General features: G+C 43.5%; 1 protein-coding gene across 1 annotated transcript in view; it reads right to left on the bottom strand.

Annotated features, from left to right (window-relative positions):
• The window catches only part of GRID1 (glutamate ionotropic receptor delta type subunit 1), a 686,487-nt gene that overhangs the window by 120,059 nt on the left and 548,784 nt on the right, over positions 1-17,644 (bottom strand). Inside the window, exons 9-10 of the mRNA XM_069572268.1 lie at positions 2,225-2,326; positions 649-846 (exon numbers count right to left, since the gene is read on the bottom strand). Of these exons, the coding sequence (XP_069428369.1) occupies positions 649-846; positions 2,225-2,326 (300 nt within the window). The remainder of the gene's footprint in view (positions 1-648; positions 847-2,224; positions 2,327-17,644) is intronic.

Raw genomic sequence — 17,644 nt, forward strand, 5'->3', positions numbered from 1 at the left:
TTGAGCAGACCCACCAATGTAAACGGCTGTCAGTAAATAACCCAGAGGCCACAGGCTGGCAGGGGAAGGAGGGGGACCCAGTGAATTGGCCTCATGCCACAGGGACCCAGGTTCTACAGGAAAGAAGAAGAGTAAAGATTTGAAATTGATCTGAGGCACTGGGGAATGTGATTTCACTTATCCATAGCAATGCAGACATGCCTATACACTCATTCACACACATACATGCATGTGGACACACACAAGACACCCCGCCCAGTTCTGTGGGCCGTGAAGAAGAGAATAAGCATGCACCCGTCTTCCCCATCCCTGTCCCCATGAGCACTGGGCTCCTATGGCAGCTCAAATGTGGGGGTGGATTTCATGAAGGGTGGATTATAGAACAGGCACAAGGGGTGTTTCAAAGGAATGATAGCAATGGACACAGAAGGAAAACCCAGAGTGCCTGGGAATAGGAAAATAAAAGCAAGAATGATACAGCAGGGAGGAGGGTGGAGGTGGAGGAAGAGGTCCTTATCGCATGGAGAAGGGTGACTATGATCTGTCTAGCTGGTCCTGAGGTTCCAGCTTCATAATGGGCCCAATTAAGACATCACCCCAGGGGCAGACAAGGGGGCCCCTCCCCATGGATCTGCTTTTGGGACCTACCTTGCTGATGAGCTCCCCGATCATCCCGTTCCAGGAGGTGTTATGGAGCTGGTGACCGTACCTGCCATCAGGGGCCTGGTAAATCTCGTATTTGAAGCCCAGAGCCTTGGCCAGTGCATCCAGGACATCGATGGAGAACCCTTTGTAGCGCTTGGGCTGTCCAAGAATGTTCTCAGCCACCATCACAAAAGGTTCTTCCTGAGGACAACAGAATGAACGTTCTTCAACTAAATCACTGGTTCATTAACACACATCTTCCCAGGGTCTTATTGGAGAGACCAATGTGATGAACCATAATTTCAGAACGTTTGTGGACACACGCACTGTATTCGCCCAATTTAGGCCTGGAGTCTGAACCTCTCTGACCTTTTCTAAAGTGGTTTATAGACACTCAGGATACAGTGCACAGGAAAATCCCTCCAACCAGCATACTGAAGGAGGAACGGATTTACTTGTCCTCTGTCATTTCAGACTCAGCTCAGCATCCCATTCTCCTAGGATAACATGGCTTGTTTTCACGCCTTCATCTGTGACATTCAGGACCCTGCCCTTTGGAAATGCAGGAATTCTTTAGGATACACATAAGAAATGTGAATACCTCTCATCTGGGATAATAAATGACCACAGAGCTCTGTGAACCGGGTTGAGAGAAGACTATTACATCTATCAGACTGGACTAGAAAAATGGATGCCGAGTCCCAAGACAAGGTCATACCACATGGCAGATTAAACCTCACTCCAAAAGTGCAAAGGCAGGCCACGGGCACATGAACACATCTGCGCTGCGTCACACGTGCTCCTGTAGGGCACATGGTCATCTGGAAAACACCTCAGCCTTCCCCGCCATGATCCATGAAACTGAAAAAGAAGGGGCCTTATGGCAACAGCCCCAGAGACCTCATTTCATTAATTTAATTTGGGGAAGGGGGGATAAGGTACAATGCTTATTCATGATGTGCATATGGGGACTGCAGGAATGGCAGTGCCTGTCTTCCCAGCTAATAAGAGATAAATCTAAAATGTCTCCTCCAGTCCTAAAAAGTTGAAGGAAGAAATGGGAAGGAAGATGCTTTTAAGATAACTGGAAGATGTCCAAGTCTGTGGTTCCAGGACAACCATGCAGAGAAATTGCAACCAACGGTCTTCATTGTAAACTTTGTGTCACGTGGGCTTATCAGTGGTGCTGGATTCTAGAAGGATGTCTTCCCAGCATCTTTCTGGGGACTCTAGCTAGCAGCAAAAACCTCCTAAGGACAACCAGTAGGTTAAGATCCGACATCCAAAAACAAGTAGAGCTATTGTCCCCGCTCTGGGGTTCAGCCCTGGTTCTGGAGGAGTGGTCCTTCTCTAGAGCAGCCCAGGGACCTGCCCTGGAGGGTCTCAGAGGCCCTGGAGCAGAATCTCCACTCTTGCTCTTCCTTCACTGTTCACAGAATTCTTTGAGTGAAAAGCCTATGAAAGCTCAAGCCACTACTTAAGATCCCCTTGTCTCCAAACTCAGCATTAAGCCAAACAGAGCAAAGCCCCTGACTCAAAGCCTGAATGGCAGACCTCCCCCATATGCCCAGGATCCTACCAAGACAGTCACCACTTTGAGGGTCAGTCCTTGGAGGCGGCTGCCCATGGGCCTTTCCTGCAGGCTGCCATTCAGGCCCTTCTCCGAGTCCCACGTCGCCAGCTGTGAAGGAAAAAGGGAACGTGAAGGGCAGATGGGCACCTGTGCAGACATTAGGAATCAACTGCTAAAGTGGGCTCCGGAGTCAGACAGCTACGTAGACAGCAGCCCTAGAAGTCTCCCGGAGACCCAGAGCCATCTCACAACCTTAGAAAGAATAAAGACAGATAGAGCGCCACCTCCTCCATCAGCTCACCTGGATCTTGAAGACTTAACACATGCTTGAAATGAAATCAATTTGTAGGAACTTGTTTACTGAATAAACATTTATGTCCAATTTTATTCTGTCCACCCATTGAGGCCATATCATCGTGCCTCCCACAAAGTGCCCTCTTTCTTTAATGCTCCTTTGACTTGCCCAGGCCAGTGGTCCTTGAGATCAGTTGCTTCACCAGAAAAAGATGAAGTTTAACAGTGAAGCAAGTAACAAACACCCAGGTTTAAAGCTTGTGTTGCACCCTGATGCCAACTGCAATTAGGACCAAGAGCTCACTGTCTTACCGCAAACTTTGTAATTTTCCCTGAGAGGTAGATAGAAGTCAAGAATACACATGCCTTAGGTCTGCACATCCTCCCAAGCCTGTAGGATCTAACAGATACATCCCATCTCTGTCAGGCACCTTAAGATGGTCAAGAAGATGCTATCCTGGCTCAGAAACACCTGCAGACACAGATGCCCTAGAGACTGCTTCCCTTCCCTGCATCCCTGCAGAGCCTGAGCAACAATGATAAACCCTTTGTCTGATCAGTGATTTTCAATCATTAATTGGTGAGATGTAAATAATATAGATATTGGCCCCATCTAGAGCCAACATAACCAGGATCTTAGTGCTTGGACATGAGAAAAGTTAATGCTTTCCCAGTGATCCTGGTTGAAAACCTCTACTCTTCCAGGTCACGGGGGCTCTGACTTAGCTGCACATTAGAATCTCTTAAGAGGGCTTTTAAAACATCCTAAAGCCTGGGTCCCACCCATAGAGACTCTGATTTAATTGGTCAGTAGTGGATTGGATATGGATCATTTAGCTCCCGGAAGATTCTAAGGCACAGCCTGGACCACTGCTGAAGATGAAAGCAGTGATCTTCAAACTGTAATATGCAGACAAATCGCCCAGGGGCTTTACATGCACTTTCTGATCCTGGGACCTGAGATTATTCCTGTCTAACAAGCTCCCAGGTGCTGCTGCTGCTGATCCATGGACCACCAGTTCAGTAGCAAGGGGTTAAAATTCAGATTGTCACAGAAAGCATCTTACCCTTTATCAGAGAAAATCCACAAGACCCCTAGTTAGGCTGAGCAAAAAGTATTACCCCTCTGTGGAAAAGTCACCAGGCGCCCTAAAGAAGGCATCAATAGCATCATTTAAGGACACTTCTACTCTCCCAGCATTTCTCATAGCCCCGATATCTTCAGCAAGGTTAGGGCACACTGAGCCTTGACTATGAGGCCACACTTTCAGAATCTGTGGGGCTGCTCTGCCTGGAAGATGCTAGAACCCCGAAGCCTACAGTAGAGACATCAGAATGAGCTTTGTGATTCTAGAACCAGTTTAAAGGAACCTAGAAACCCCTGCTGTCACTTTGGATGTGATACCCACTTCACCCTAAATAACAGGATGCCTGGCAGCGATAAGGATCGTTTAGTTAAAGCACGGCCATATACTCTGAGGCTCTCCCCAGAGGCACCACTAATTCAACTGTGGGGCATTTCCGTGAAGAGCAAAGTTAAGATCTATCCTAAGCCCTCTGCAAAGACATCAAAGATGTTGCACTCTGGAAACTGACATAGTGAAAAGGAAACCTGGTGGCTCTCTCTCCACTGAGTCTCAGGAAACAGCCCTGGGACTCAGGATCAGCTCCTGCAGCTGGTTGCAGACGCTGGTCAAAGTGAAAAGACAAACTCAGACAAACAGAGTTGAGGTGTTGACTCCTTACATTCTTTGGACCCTGTGATACTGGACTTAGAGGGCTCATGCTATGGATTTGGGCAGCCTGCATCTCATCCCCAGAAGCGTTTAGCCCAGGCATTGGGGCTGCTAACCCTGTGTGGTCTGTTGCATGCCCTGGATTGGGTGGTGTGATGAAGGTCCCCTTTACTCCCTTGTGATTTACAGAGTTACGATGGAAGCAATGATGACATGTCAGTTCCAGGGACCGGATATTCTGCTCTGCACCAGGACTTGAATTCCTGACACCTGCTGCCTAACTTCCTCGGCACTGGTGAAGGGCATCTCCTCCCTGTGCTGCTCTGGCTTGGACAAGCACCTAGATTGAGGCTCTGCTTGGCATTGATCAGACTTCATCTGTCTTTCCATGGGATTATAATCTGTCATGGGAGCGGAGGCAGGAAGAAGCACTTGGGATAAGGCCCTGTCTGTCTAGGGTTTTAGCTCAGCTGTGAGAAGGGCTCCACCTCTTCATGCTTGTCCATACCATCCTCTGCTTCTAGCCCACTGCCCAGCTCAGGGCAGCAGCATCTCTGTCCCAGGCTATTGCAACAGCCTTTCCGCTGATCTCATTACACTGTCTTCCAGCCCTCCTCCATTGTGCTGATGTTTATTTTATCTTAAATAAAATCAAACATAGACTATGTTAACTAAAATTTCCTCATCAATTCCTATTTCCTAAACAATAAGTCCTAACACTTTTACACTCAGCCAAAAAGAAAGCCCTTTCTGATCGAGACCCAGCCCTGACAGTCAGCTCCAGCACACTCCATCTCTACTAAGTCCCTCATCTTTCTCATGCACATGGTGTTCCCTCCTCTCCACATTCCAGTTCCTTCTGCCTGGAATGCCACTCCTCTTCAATTGGGTCTGCTACACTCCTACTCAATTTCTTTCTTTCCTTTTTCCTTTTGGCCGAGTGGCACGTGGAATTCTAATTCCCCGACCAGCTACTGAACCCATGCTCGCTGCAGTGGAAGCACAGATCCCTAATCACTGGGCCACCAGGGAATTCCCTCAATTTTCTAAAAAAATAGAAAAGCTTTCAACTTTAGTATTTTTAGATTCACAAAAAAAGTCACAGAGATTGTGCAGAGACTGTCCATAAACCCCACAACCAGTTTCCCTTGTAGCTAAGGTGTTACTTTAGGATCATCATACATTTCCTCACAGTGTTAGTCCCTTAATAGTGTCCGACTCTTTGCGACCCCATTGATTAGGGGACAGCCTCCCCTGTCCATGGACTTCTCCAAGCAAGAATACTGGAGTGGGTTGCCATTTCCTTCTCCAGGGGATTTTCCAACCCAGGGATCGAACCCAGGTCTCCCACATTGCAGGAGGATTCTTTACTGTCTGAGCCACCAGGGAAGATCCATTTTGGCTCAATTTTTAGGAAACCTCTACAAATCTCCATGCACAAAGAGAAAAAACCAAAGAAACAGTGTTGTTGTTTAGTCACCAAGTCACGCCCAACTCTTTGCGACTCTATGGACTAACTGTAGCCCGCTAGGCTCCTCTGTCCATGGGATTCTCCAGGCAAGAGAACCCACTGGAGTGGGTTGCCATTCCCTTCACCAGGGAATCTTCCTGACCCAGGGATTGAACTCAGGTCTGCTGCATTACAGGCAGCTTCTTTAATGTCTGAGCCTCATAACTAATGAAATACTTAGCTCAAATTTCCACCACTGACACAGAGCTGCAGCAGAAATGATCCTCCACTCTGGACCTAAGTCTGTGATCCTGCTGTGCTATCTGGATTTTTTATCTTGTTCCCTGGGATCAAAACCCTGTCTTCATAAACTGTCTCTAGAGGCTCAGGCTCTTGGATTGGACCTTGCCTTGCTTATTCCAATCTTCAGAGTTTCTCACCTTGCCTGAATGCCATTCTCCTCTAGAAGATCAAGTCTCTATTACTAGTATAGATTTTGGGAACTTGGAGATATTAAATTAGCATATATTTAGGAGCCAAGAGATCTATGTTCTAGGTATGTTTCCACCACTTACCTTAGTGACCTCACCACATTTTACAGCATAGTACTAAATCACAAGAGGCAATAAATATTTTTGAATAAATTTATCTTCACTGAAATTCCATTTTCTTATCTATAAAATGGAAAAAAAAAAAGCCTTTTTGCCTACCATATTGAAGAGCTACTCGAAGGAGAAAATGATTTTAAAATAATACATTACAAATTGGGGCTTACTTAGTGGCTCAGTGGTAAAGAATTTGCCTGCTAATGCAGAAGACACGGGTTCAATCCCTGATCTGGGAAGATCCTACATGCTGAGAGCAGCTAGTCCTGTAACAAGAGAGTAGCCCCCTCTCTGCACAACAGGAGAAAAGCCTGCACAGCAACTAAGACTCATCTCTGACAAAAATAAATAAAATTATAGAAAACTTAAGAAAAAGCAGTAGGTTAAAAATCCATAGTAACAAAGTAACAGATCAGGATATAGAAAGGTATGTACAATGTGACCTTAATTGTGTGTGTGTTTTAAAGGCAATGGTTAAAGTGGGAAGAAATATATTTAAATGCAATATTTGGATTTATCTTAGTGGTGGAATTATGAATAACCATGATTACCTTTTTATGCTTTTCCAGGCTTTTAACAGGTTTTTCTTTCCTTTCACAAAAAAAAAAGGAAAATAAGATTTTGATAAAAATAACTAGCAAAGGTAATGAAGCCAAATCCCATCACATGTCCTTGTGTAATTGAGGGCTGAGTGGAAGGAAGCAATCACAGTCAAATTATCTGTCAGAAGGTCAAGGCCAGGGTGAGAGTCAGAACTCAATACAACAGTCCTCTGGCTACAAGGAGCTATGGTTGAGGTGCCCATCTCCCAGGGTAGGCACACATCAAGGTTCTGTGGAACAGCATCTTATATTCTAAGGTATTTCCAAGATGCTGTGGGGCCCAAGAACCTGTTGGGTTTGGAGACAGGGCAGTGGCCCCTCCTAGGACCCAACTCCATGCAGATAGGCAATCTTTCTCCACTAAGGAAGAAGGGCAGCCCCAAATTATGTTAGTTACTTCTTGAGCCATCCCAAGGCTAAGTCATTTAAATCAAAGTGCAACTACATGAGGGAAAAAAAAAAAAAAAGAGTCCTCCAACCTGTAATTATTATTCCTGTTTCTTTTGTCTGAAAGTATTTAGGGCTTAAAGATTTTTATTTCATTGTTTTTCAATACAGATTTCTCTCTCCCTGGCCTTCAGGCATCCTGTACTCTGACAAAGAAAGAAAAAATACTTCAAAGAGAAACCAAAATTCTGTCTTCAAACACATCAAAGAAACCATGTTCCAGGATCCTGGATCCTTCGAGTCAAACAAGAAAGTTTATTATTCCCTCACATCAGCCTGAAGCCGAGCGCCCTAAGCTGAGTGAATCTCCCTATTTCCACAAAGCCTTGAGCTCTTGCCCAAATCTTAAGACCAGAGTGGTAAACTCTCATCATTTCTGAGTAAGGGCATCTCTCTGAGCACCTGATATGTAAGATCAGAACACAGAAAGTCACATCCTTTTCAAACAAATTTTTTTGTTTAAAAGACTGCAGTGGAAATTAAAAATAAAGTAAAATAAAAGCCTGTAAATGGATTCCCAAACTTGCAGCCCATCAAGATTAGGAGAGAGTGTGTTCTGCCTCCCTCCTGAGGGTGCCTGGGGCTCCCAGTTCAGAAAGCTGGAGAAAAACTTTCAGATAATAAAAGCTAAATGAGGCTGATAAGCTTGATAAATGAGAAGCCAGAAAATTCTTTCACCCGGAGAAGTCCTAACACTTAGTCATACAGCTGCAGACCATTTCATTTGTACACAAGTGCGCCTACATTGACTTTCCTCTTGCATTTTGCAGACAGAATTTTGTTTATGGGATCGATGAATTTATGGCCACAGACACCCACTTTTGACAGCTGAACTGTCAAGATCAGAGCCTGAAAAACTAATTTCTAGCACTGTTTAAACGAGAACTGCTGCTATTTGATAAGACAGCTATGGTTTTCATTCATTGCCAAGATCTGCTCTACCCAAACCAGAAGTGAAGATGGAGCCAGAGGTTACAGCACAATCATCACTTGAAAAGAGATATATGGTTTCAAAGTCTGATGATGACAAACAAGTGTTCAAGAGATCAGCCAATTGGAGAATAAATTTCATAAACCACTGGTCTCAGGAAATATATTTCTTTGAGTCAATCAGGGTGTTCTTCATGTCAGCATTTGAGTTGTGAGATACAGGGGTTTGGGACTTTGCGGCCTAGCCTTATTAAATGCAGGACTATTAACCCTAAATGAGATGCACCTCATTTGGCAGATGGGGCTTTGTGGTCTGTCATCTAGGAATAGAGGTGTTGTAAAGTATTGGTTTCTTTCCCTGGGGAGGAGGAAGGAGAGAAGAGGCAATCCAACTGCTTTACAGCCCAGAATATGACCAGCTTCACACACTGAGCCTTGCCAATTCTTTGGGAGGGAAGGGGGATGAGAAGAAAGAAAGCAGGTTTGCTTAACTGCAAATCTCATGAATGCGTGCATGCCCAGTCGCTTCAACTGCGCCTGACTCTCTGTGACCCTATGAACTGTAGCCCACCAGGCATCTTTCTCCTTCGGATCCTCCAGGCAAGAGTACTAGCGCGGGTTGTCATTTCCTACTCCAGGGGACTGAACCTAGCCTGACCTAGGGACTGAACCTGTGTCTCCTAAATTGCAGGCAGATTCTTTACTGCTCAGTCACTGGGGAAGCCCAACCCCAAATCTCATTTAGCTAAATCCAACAAGACAATAGATCAATAACCTCTATCATCACATTTTTGCAACTGAGTAGGCAATACTTTGGTAGTAAACATGTCTCAAGAGAGTACTAGAAGCAGGAAGTGAAGTTTTTATGACCGTGCCTATTAGACCTCACAGCCATCGATGGAGCCCCATCTGAGCAGTATGCTCATTGACGGAGTGCAGACATCTTCGGCTGGGACACAGGCTTCGGTATGATGGCATATTGAGCTTATCATCATGTCAGTACATGGCTTTTCTGAAATACTAACCCCTCTATTAGCTTTTATTTCTCAGCCCATTTTTATTAGAAAATAAAACCGTTTGATATGTGTTTCAAAGAATCAGAGCCTTGGGTAGGGGTGGGGTGAAGGGGAAACCCACATCTTGCATCACCCTGAATTGGGTGATTCAGCCAGCACTGATCTCAGTCAGGAAACATACCCTTTAAACTTTGGCTAAATCCAGGGACAATATGCTTAGACACAGAGCATCCTGGAAGCAGAGTGTAAGCAACAGAAAATAGGATATTGACATGTGCAGCCAAGGTTCCTAAAGAAGGCCTACTCTGAGAATTTATTTTGGGAATTTCAGTGCATCAGGGTTACTAAGGGCAGGCTTGTAGAATATGAACCACAGGATAGGGTCATCAGATTGGATATATCCATGGAGAAAGGTGCCAGGGCCACTCTTGAGGCTCCGGATGTGCTGTATGAGGAGAGGGGAGGGTTCTCCCTCTGAGACATGGGATAAATGAAATTCTCAGCCCAGGAGCATTTGCAGAAGGAATTAAGCACTTGGTGAAAGTTGTACTTTCTAAACACAAGACTCAGCAGAACTTGGGCTAAATGTCACAAGGAAAGAGCCCTTAGAAAATGAAAGAAAAATGAAATACTCTGGAGAAATATCATATATGAGAGCTTCATGAAAAAATCTTTCGCAAGGATCAGAGGAAGAGACTCCCCTGGTAGTATTACAGAGGGGGGCAAGGAAACATAGTTGTGCCCTTGACCCAGATCGCTCATGATGGAGGCTACAGACAGACTCAAACTCTAGCTTCTCCTCTCTGAAAGCCCCAGGCACAGAGGGCTCACCGGGTGCACACTAACCACCTCCAATGGTGCCAGCAATAAAATTCTCCTGCCACATCCACAGGGAGGATGGTGGGAGTCCAACTTCAGCTTAAGTTGCAGAAAGTGGAAAGTTGACATTGCTCTCATTGTATCAATCAAACAAACAAACATTCAGATCAACAAAATACTTTTTATTTATTTTTAAATTACTTTATGTATTTGCCACATGGCGAGGCATGCAAGATCTTAGCTCAGGATCCTCACTAGGGATCGAACCCACAGCCCCTGCAGGGGAAGCACAGAAGCTCAGAATCTTAACCACCAGACCTCCAGGGAACTCTCAACAAAACTATATTTTAAAAATCCTCTGAGGCCCCTGTGGTCATAAGAACATCTGGCAAACTGAATTTCAAAGGATGAGAAACTCCTCCAAGGACAGGATATAAGAAATAGTTCATCTTTGGCAGAAAATGGCACAAAAGAGGTGGTATTAATAGTTATATGAGTTAATATGAAGGAAAAAACCTGAAACTTTACCAAGTTCTTAAAGGGCATGTGTGGGACAGCCTGACAGCTGAGGCTCCCTGGGAGCCCAGATTCAAGGGGGACCCTACTGTGGCGGCCACATCCACTCATTAGCTCTTTCCATCAAGCCTCCACTGCATGCAGAAAGAAAAATGGACCAAAGCACTCATGAGTTATGGGATAATATCAGATACAAGATACTAATGTCTAGTATAGGACTTAAATCTGGTATACATGAAGAAATCTTACAACTCAATCACAAAAAGGCAAACAACTCAATTTTTTAAAAATAGAGAAAGAACTTATTTTCCAAAGAATATATGTGAATGGATTATATGCATATAAAAACTCAACATCATGAGTCATCAGGGAAACATCAAACAAGACCACATGACATCCCACTATACCACATCAGTTCAGTTCAGTTCAGTCGCTCAGTCGTGTCCGACTCTTTGCGACCCCATGAATCACAGCATGCCAGGCCTCCCTGTCCATCACCAACTCCCGGAGTGCACTCAGACTCATGTCCATCGAGTCAGTGATGCCACCCAGCCATCTCATCCTCTGTCGTCCCCTTCTCCTCCTGCCCCCAATCCCTCCCAGCATCAGAGTCTTTTCCAGCGAGTCAACTCTTCACATGAGGTGGCCAAAGTACTGGAGTTTCAGCTTCAGCATCAGTCCTTCCAAAGAAATCCCAGGTCAGTAGGTGCCCAATATGCTACTGGAGATCAGTGGAGAAATAACTCCAGAAAGAATGAAGGGATGGAGCCAAAGCAAAAACAATACCCAGCTGTGGATGTGACTGGTGATAGAAGCAAGATCCCATGCTGTAAAGAGCAATATTGCATAGGAACCTGGAATGTCAGGTCCATGAATCAAGGCAAATTGGAAGTGGTCAAACAAGAGATGGCAAGAGCGAACGTCGACATTCTAGGAATCAGAGAACTAAAATGGACTGGAATGGGTGAATTTAACTCAGATGACCATTATATCTACTACTGCGGGCAGGAATCCCTTAGAAGAAATGGAGTAGCCATCATGGTCAACAAAAGAGTCCGAAATGCAGTACTTGGATGCAATCTCAAAAACGACAGAATGATCTCTGTTCATTTCCAAGACAAACCATTCAATATCACGGTAATCCAAGTCTATGCCCCAACCAGTAACGCTGAAGAAGCTGAAGTTGAACGGTTCTATGAAGACCTACTAGACCTTTTAGAACTAACACCCAAAAAAGATGTCCTTTTCATTATAGGGGACTGGAATGCAAAAGTAGGAAGTCAAGAAACACCTGGAGTAACAGGCAAATTTGGCCTTGGAATGTGGAATGAAGCAGGGCAAAGACTAATAGAGTTTTGCCAAGAAAATGCACTGGTCATAGCAAACTATACCACCTAAGAATGGCTAAAATCAAGGCTGATGTTACTGAGTGCTAGGCTGAAATGCAAGAGAGCAGCCACTTGGCAGATGGTGTGGCAATTTCCTATAAAGTTAAATGTACACTGAGCACACCTTCCCGCAACTCCACTCCTAATTATTTCCATAAGGGAATATAACATATGTACACACAAAGGTCAGGATGTGGGTGTTCATAGAGACTTTATTCATAATAGCCCCAAAGTAGAAATACTCACATGTCAATCATGGTGACTGGTGAATGAGTAGATAAACAAAGTGGGGTATACTTATACAATGGAATACTACACAGCAAAAAAGATAAGATAGAGGCAACAGCATGGATGAAGTTCAAAAGCATTACACCAAGGAAACGAAGCCAGACTCAAAAAACCACAGACTTTATGATTCCATTTATATGACTTCCTTGAAAAGGCATTATTATAGGTCCTGGCATCCAGTCCCATCACTTCAAGGCAAACAGATGGGGAAAAGTGGAAACAGTGACAGATTTTATTTTCTTGGGCTCCAAGATAACTGTGGACAGTGACTGCAGCCATGAAATGAAAAGATGCTTGCTCCTTAGAAGAAAAGCTATGACAAACCTAGACAGCATATTTAAAAAAGCAGAGACATCACTTTGCTAACAAAGGTCCAATAGTCAAAGATATGGTTTTTTCAGTAGTAATGTACTGATGTGAGAGTTGACCATAAAGAAAGCTGAGCGTCAAAGAATTGATGCTTTCAAACTGTGATGCTGGAGAAAACTCTTGAGAGTCCCTTGGACAGTAAGGAGATCAAATCAGTCAATCCTAAAGGAAGTCAACCCTGAATTTTCACTGGAGGGACTGATGCTGAAGCTGAAGCTCCTATACTTGGGTCACCTGATGTAAAGAGCCAACTCACTGGAAGAGACCCTAATGCTGGGAAAGACTGAGAACAGGAGGAGAAGGGAGCAACAGAGGCTGAGATGATTGGATGGCATCAGCGATTCAATGGACATGAGTTGAGCAAACTCCAGGAGATAGTGAAGGACAGGGAAGCCTGGAGTGTTGCAGTTCATGGGATCACAAAGAGTCGGACATGACTTAGCAACTGAACAACTGAACAACAATAGGTCCAGAAGATAGATCAGTGTTGCCCTGGGGCCAGGACTGGGGGGAGGGTATCAAGTGAAAAGTAAAAGGAAGGCTACTCGGGGATAATGGAAGTGTGACTGATTATACTACCATTTACATTTGCCAGAGCTAATCACATTGTACAACTGATGAATTTGTACAATTTGATCACATTGTAAAAACCAATGAATTTATTGCAGGTAATTGCATCTAAATAAACCCAACTTGTTCTATACCTATAGGCACATCTTGATAATAACTTGGCAGAGGATGGAGCCATGTGCTGGAGAGGTGGGCTAGTGGAACTAATCTATCATGTGACCCATCTATGACCCTTTGGTAAGGACGGTGAGGTGAGAGGATTTTCACAATAACATGATGGGCACTGTTAGTACACTCAGGCAATTGTACCTGAACTAGCCAGAGCTAGATGGATATCAAGTGGCCAAGAAATCATTTATCTATCTAGAAGAATTTAATTCATCTTTATAAAGGTTTAGGAAGAACAAAAGGGTATTTTCACCTTCAAATAGTTCCTTGGTTTGTGGGTTTGTGTGGGAGAAAAATTAGATTACATAACATTATATATAGTATGATCCAATTTTTTTCATGCTTATTTCATTTTGCGAGATGGCACACGTGGGTGACTAAGACACAACAGGGCAGTTGTAAATGGCTATTTCCGGAATTAGGTAGAATGATGAGATTGCAGGGAATGTTCATCTCTTGCCCAATACCATCCTGTAATGTTTGAATTATTTTACAGAGAGGAAACATTGCTTCTGAAATCAGAAGAAAAACAATAAGCTATTTTCATTTTGAAGCTGCACTGCAATCTGGCGTATAACTGAAATGTTGATTTCGTATCTCTCTCTACTTGTTTTAGGTGTATTGGTCTTGTCTCTCGAAATAAACTGCAAGTTCTACCAAGGGCAGTATCCACAGTGAAACAAGCCAGGATGGAATTTGCTTCTCCCACCTGTGTGCTGGGAGACCTCTGGCAAGTTACTTGAATTGGTTATATTTTTTTCTGGGCCTGTGTCAGCATCTCTTATTGGTTATTAATAGGCTTTAGTTAGTGTTATTGATGATACTTTCTTTTTTTTCTCAGGTATTTACTATGCTTAGCTCCATGCTAACAGCTTAGGATATTTTTGCTAGTGTGAATTGACTAGAATTAACGGCACTATACATCAGTCTGAAATCTGACAAGATACCTCCTGACAGTCAGTACTATGAGTCTTTGCACTGAAAAAGGAGCTGGTGTCTCTCATTATACCGTCTCTAAATGTGGGCTATCTTCTCTCTGAAGAACACTCTGCTTGTCCTTTGCCCTCTGACTCTGAGTTATCCTTGAAGATCATTCTAGAAATCCATCCTTGAACCTTTCACCAAGAGGACACATCTCCCTTTGGTGATCCCAATTCATAGCACTCCAGCCTGGACGCTGTGGAAATGATTTTCACGATATATTAACATTCCATGTCTATTATTCACAAATATACTCTATCTCTTTTAAGGTAGAGACTCTCTTTTCTTCATTTTGATTCCCTCAATAAAATTTTATTAGAAAAATTAATAAAATTTATCATCCCCTGGGCAGTTCTTCATTAACTGGTTCAAAATGCGTGCTCTTCACAAACTCTTAACTCCCAGGATACATCTCCTATCTGAAGCTCTGTAAAAGGCTTTCTCACTCACTTCTGATTTATTTATAATGGTTGCAAGTGCCTGGGCTGGATTTTCTCTTTTGCATGATTTTGTTTTGCATACTTACTTTAAGACTTCCAGTCATGGGAAAGTGTTAGTAAAATGAATGTTTCAAAAGGCATTTTAAAGACCCACTGTTATTTCACATCTTTACCTCTAAACTCTCTTTGCACAAAGTGTGGTGCTTGGACCAGGGCGTCACATCACCTGGAAATTCATTTAAAGCAAACAATCTTGGCTCTATTCCATGTTTCTTGAGTCAGCTTCTGCATATTACCAAGATTCCCAGGTCATGCGTGGGCACACAAAAGTCTGAGAAGCACAATTTCTAGATCATGCTATCACGATTTCTGATCTAGAATGTTTCAGTTCAGTTCAGTTCAGTCACTCAGTTGTGTCCAACTCTTTGTGACCCCATGAATCGCAGCACGCCAAGCCTCCCTGTCCATCACCAACTCCCGGAGTTCACTCAATCTCACATCCATTGAGTTGGTGATGCCATCCAGCCATCTCATCCTCGGTTGTCCCCTTCTCCTCCTGCCCCCAATCCCTCCCAGCATCAGAGTCTTTTCCAATGAGTTAATTCTTCACATGAGGTGGCCAAAGTACTGGTGTTTCAGCTTTAGCATCATTCCTTCCAAAGATCACCCAGGGCTGATCTCCTTCAGAATCAGATCCAACTGGTTGGATCTCCTCGCAGTCCAAGGGACTCTCAGGAGCCTTCTCCAACACCGCAGTTCAAAAGCATCTAGAGTCCTTATGAGCTGCTTTGCCTATCTCTCAAGGCCTCTTCTCCTGCTATTGAACCCCTACTCTGTAGCCAGAATTTTCTTTCTTTTCCTTTTCTAATAAAAATTGTTATTGTTCTATTTCACTTTCCTTCTCAAAATTCTCAAGTGGTTTTCTGTTAAACTTGGATTTAAAAGCATATGTCATTTTCATGGCCTATAAAACTTTTTAAGACCTGCCCCAGGCCTGCTCTACAAACCCAACATCTGCCATGCTTTCCATCTTGGTTACTAAGTTCCAACAAAATGCATCACCTTTCAATTACTCTCTAAAGCCAAACTATTTCCTGCCTTGGGAACTCTGTGTACCCTCTTCACTTTCCTGATAATTCTTATCACCAGACTTCATATCCCACCACTGGCTCTTTCTCATCTGGCAGGTCTTACCTTTATCCTCTTTATAAAGTCTTTCTGGCTCACTTTTCCCAAGTACTCAACATGCTTAAGCACAGAAATTTGTTATTTTCTTTATAGCTCTCAAATATTGCATTATTAATAGTCAAAATCACCCTCCAAAATAACTATTTTTTGTTTCTATCTATTCTACTCTTTGTCTGTTTTGCTCACCATTCTATATTAAACCTTTGATACATTTCTAGCATATAGCATCCACTTAAGAAGCATTTGTTGAAAAAACCAAATAAACTAATGAACTAGTCTAAGGGGTCAGCAAAGTTTCCCATAAAGGGCTAGGCAGTAAATATTTTAGGCTCCTTGGGCCACATGGTCCCTGTGGTTAACTACTCAAAGAGTACATATGGCTTGGTGCCAATTAATCTTACTTACAAAATAAATAACAAGCCAGATTTAATCCAAAACCCATAGTCTGCTGATCCTTAAGAATGAATATCTTTATTCCTATTGTTCTTTCTATCTATAATGCTTGTCTCTCCAACTGAGTTTTTCAAAATACTCCACTTCTTTCAAGGTTTAATTTATCATTGAAAAAAAAATTGTTGAATTGTCATGTTTTCCGGAAATCCCATTTTATCCCTCCAACCAGAAGAGGCAGATCCTCCCGCATCCTTAAAGCACCCTGCTTGCCCCTTTTCTGTGGCTCAGATCACAGTCAGATTTCCCTGACAGTTCCTGCAGCAGATTGTATTTTCTAAAGATGGTTGTGACAATGTTTCCATCCCACATTCTCTTCTATAATGCGACTTCACCACCCCCTAGCAAGAAGTGATGTTTAATTCCCTTCTCTGTTAAAATCTGGTCTGAATATGATGCTGCTTGTCTTCAAGTCTAGATCAGAAACTTCTGCTTGACTCTTAGGATGCTCGCTCTAGGAAAGGAATTTTCAACCTTGACCACGCTGACATTTGGGACCAGGTAGTTCTTTGTTGTGGACCTTGGGGGGTGGGGTGGTGTTTGCCCCTGTGCATTGTGGGATGTTGAGCAGCATCTTCCCTGTCCCCATGTCCCCACCAGAAATATCTCCAGACTTTGCCAAATATTCCCCCAGGGCCAGAATCATCCTCCATTCAGAATCACTTATCTAAGAGAAGCCTGCTGCCATGCAAAACGTTCGGCAGCCCTGAGGCTACCATGCTGGAAAAACCACACATAGGTTTTCTAGTCAACAGCTCCAGATGAATCCAGCCTTCCAGCCACCTCTGCCAAAGCACGAGACGTGTGAGTAAGGCCATCTTAGACCCTCAGGATCCGTCCATCAGGTGGCTGAGTATCATCAAGCGATCTCAGCTAATGCCAAAAGAATCATGGATCCCAGCCCTGATCAAATTTCTGATGTACAATACATGACATACAGTATTATTGTTTAAAACAGCAGGTTTTGTGACATTTGTTATTAAGGAGTAATAAGTTGAACAGAATGTGGTATCTGGAAATATGGTGGCATTCCAATGGGGAAAATATAAAATACGTGGAATAGACTTTGGGACTGTGGAGCAGAAGTAATCTAAAAGGACCTTAAGGAGACTTTTAATGGAAGCAAAGTGAACCTTGAGGAGATTCATGAGTTTAAAGGAAAGTGAGGA

This window comes from Ovis canadensis, chromosome 25 (genome assembly GCF_042477335.2).
Source record: "Ovis canadensis isolate MfBH-ARS-UI-01 breed Bighorn chromosome 25, ARS-UI_OviCan_v2, whole genome shotgun sequence".
In the NCBI taxonomy this organism is placed as follows: Eukaryota; Metazoa; Chordata; class Mammalia; order Artiodactyla; family Bovidae; genus Ovis; species Ovis canadensis.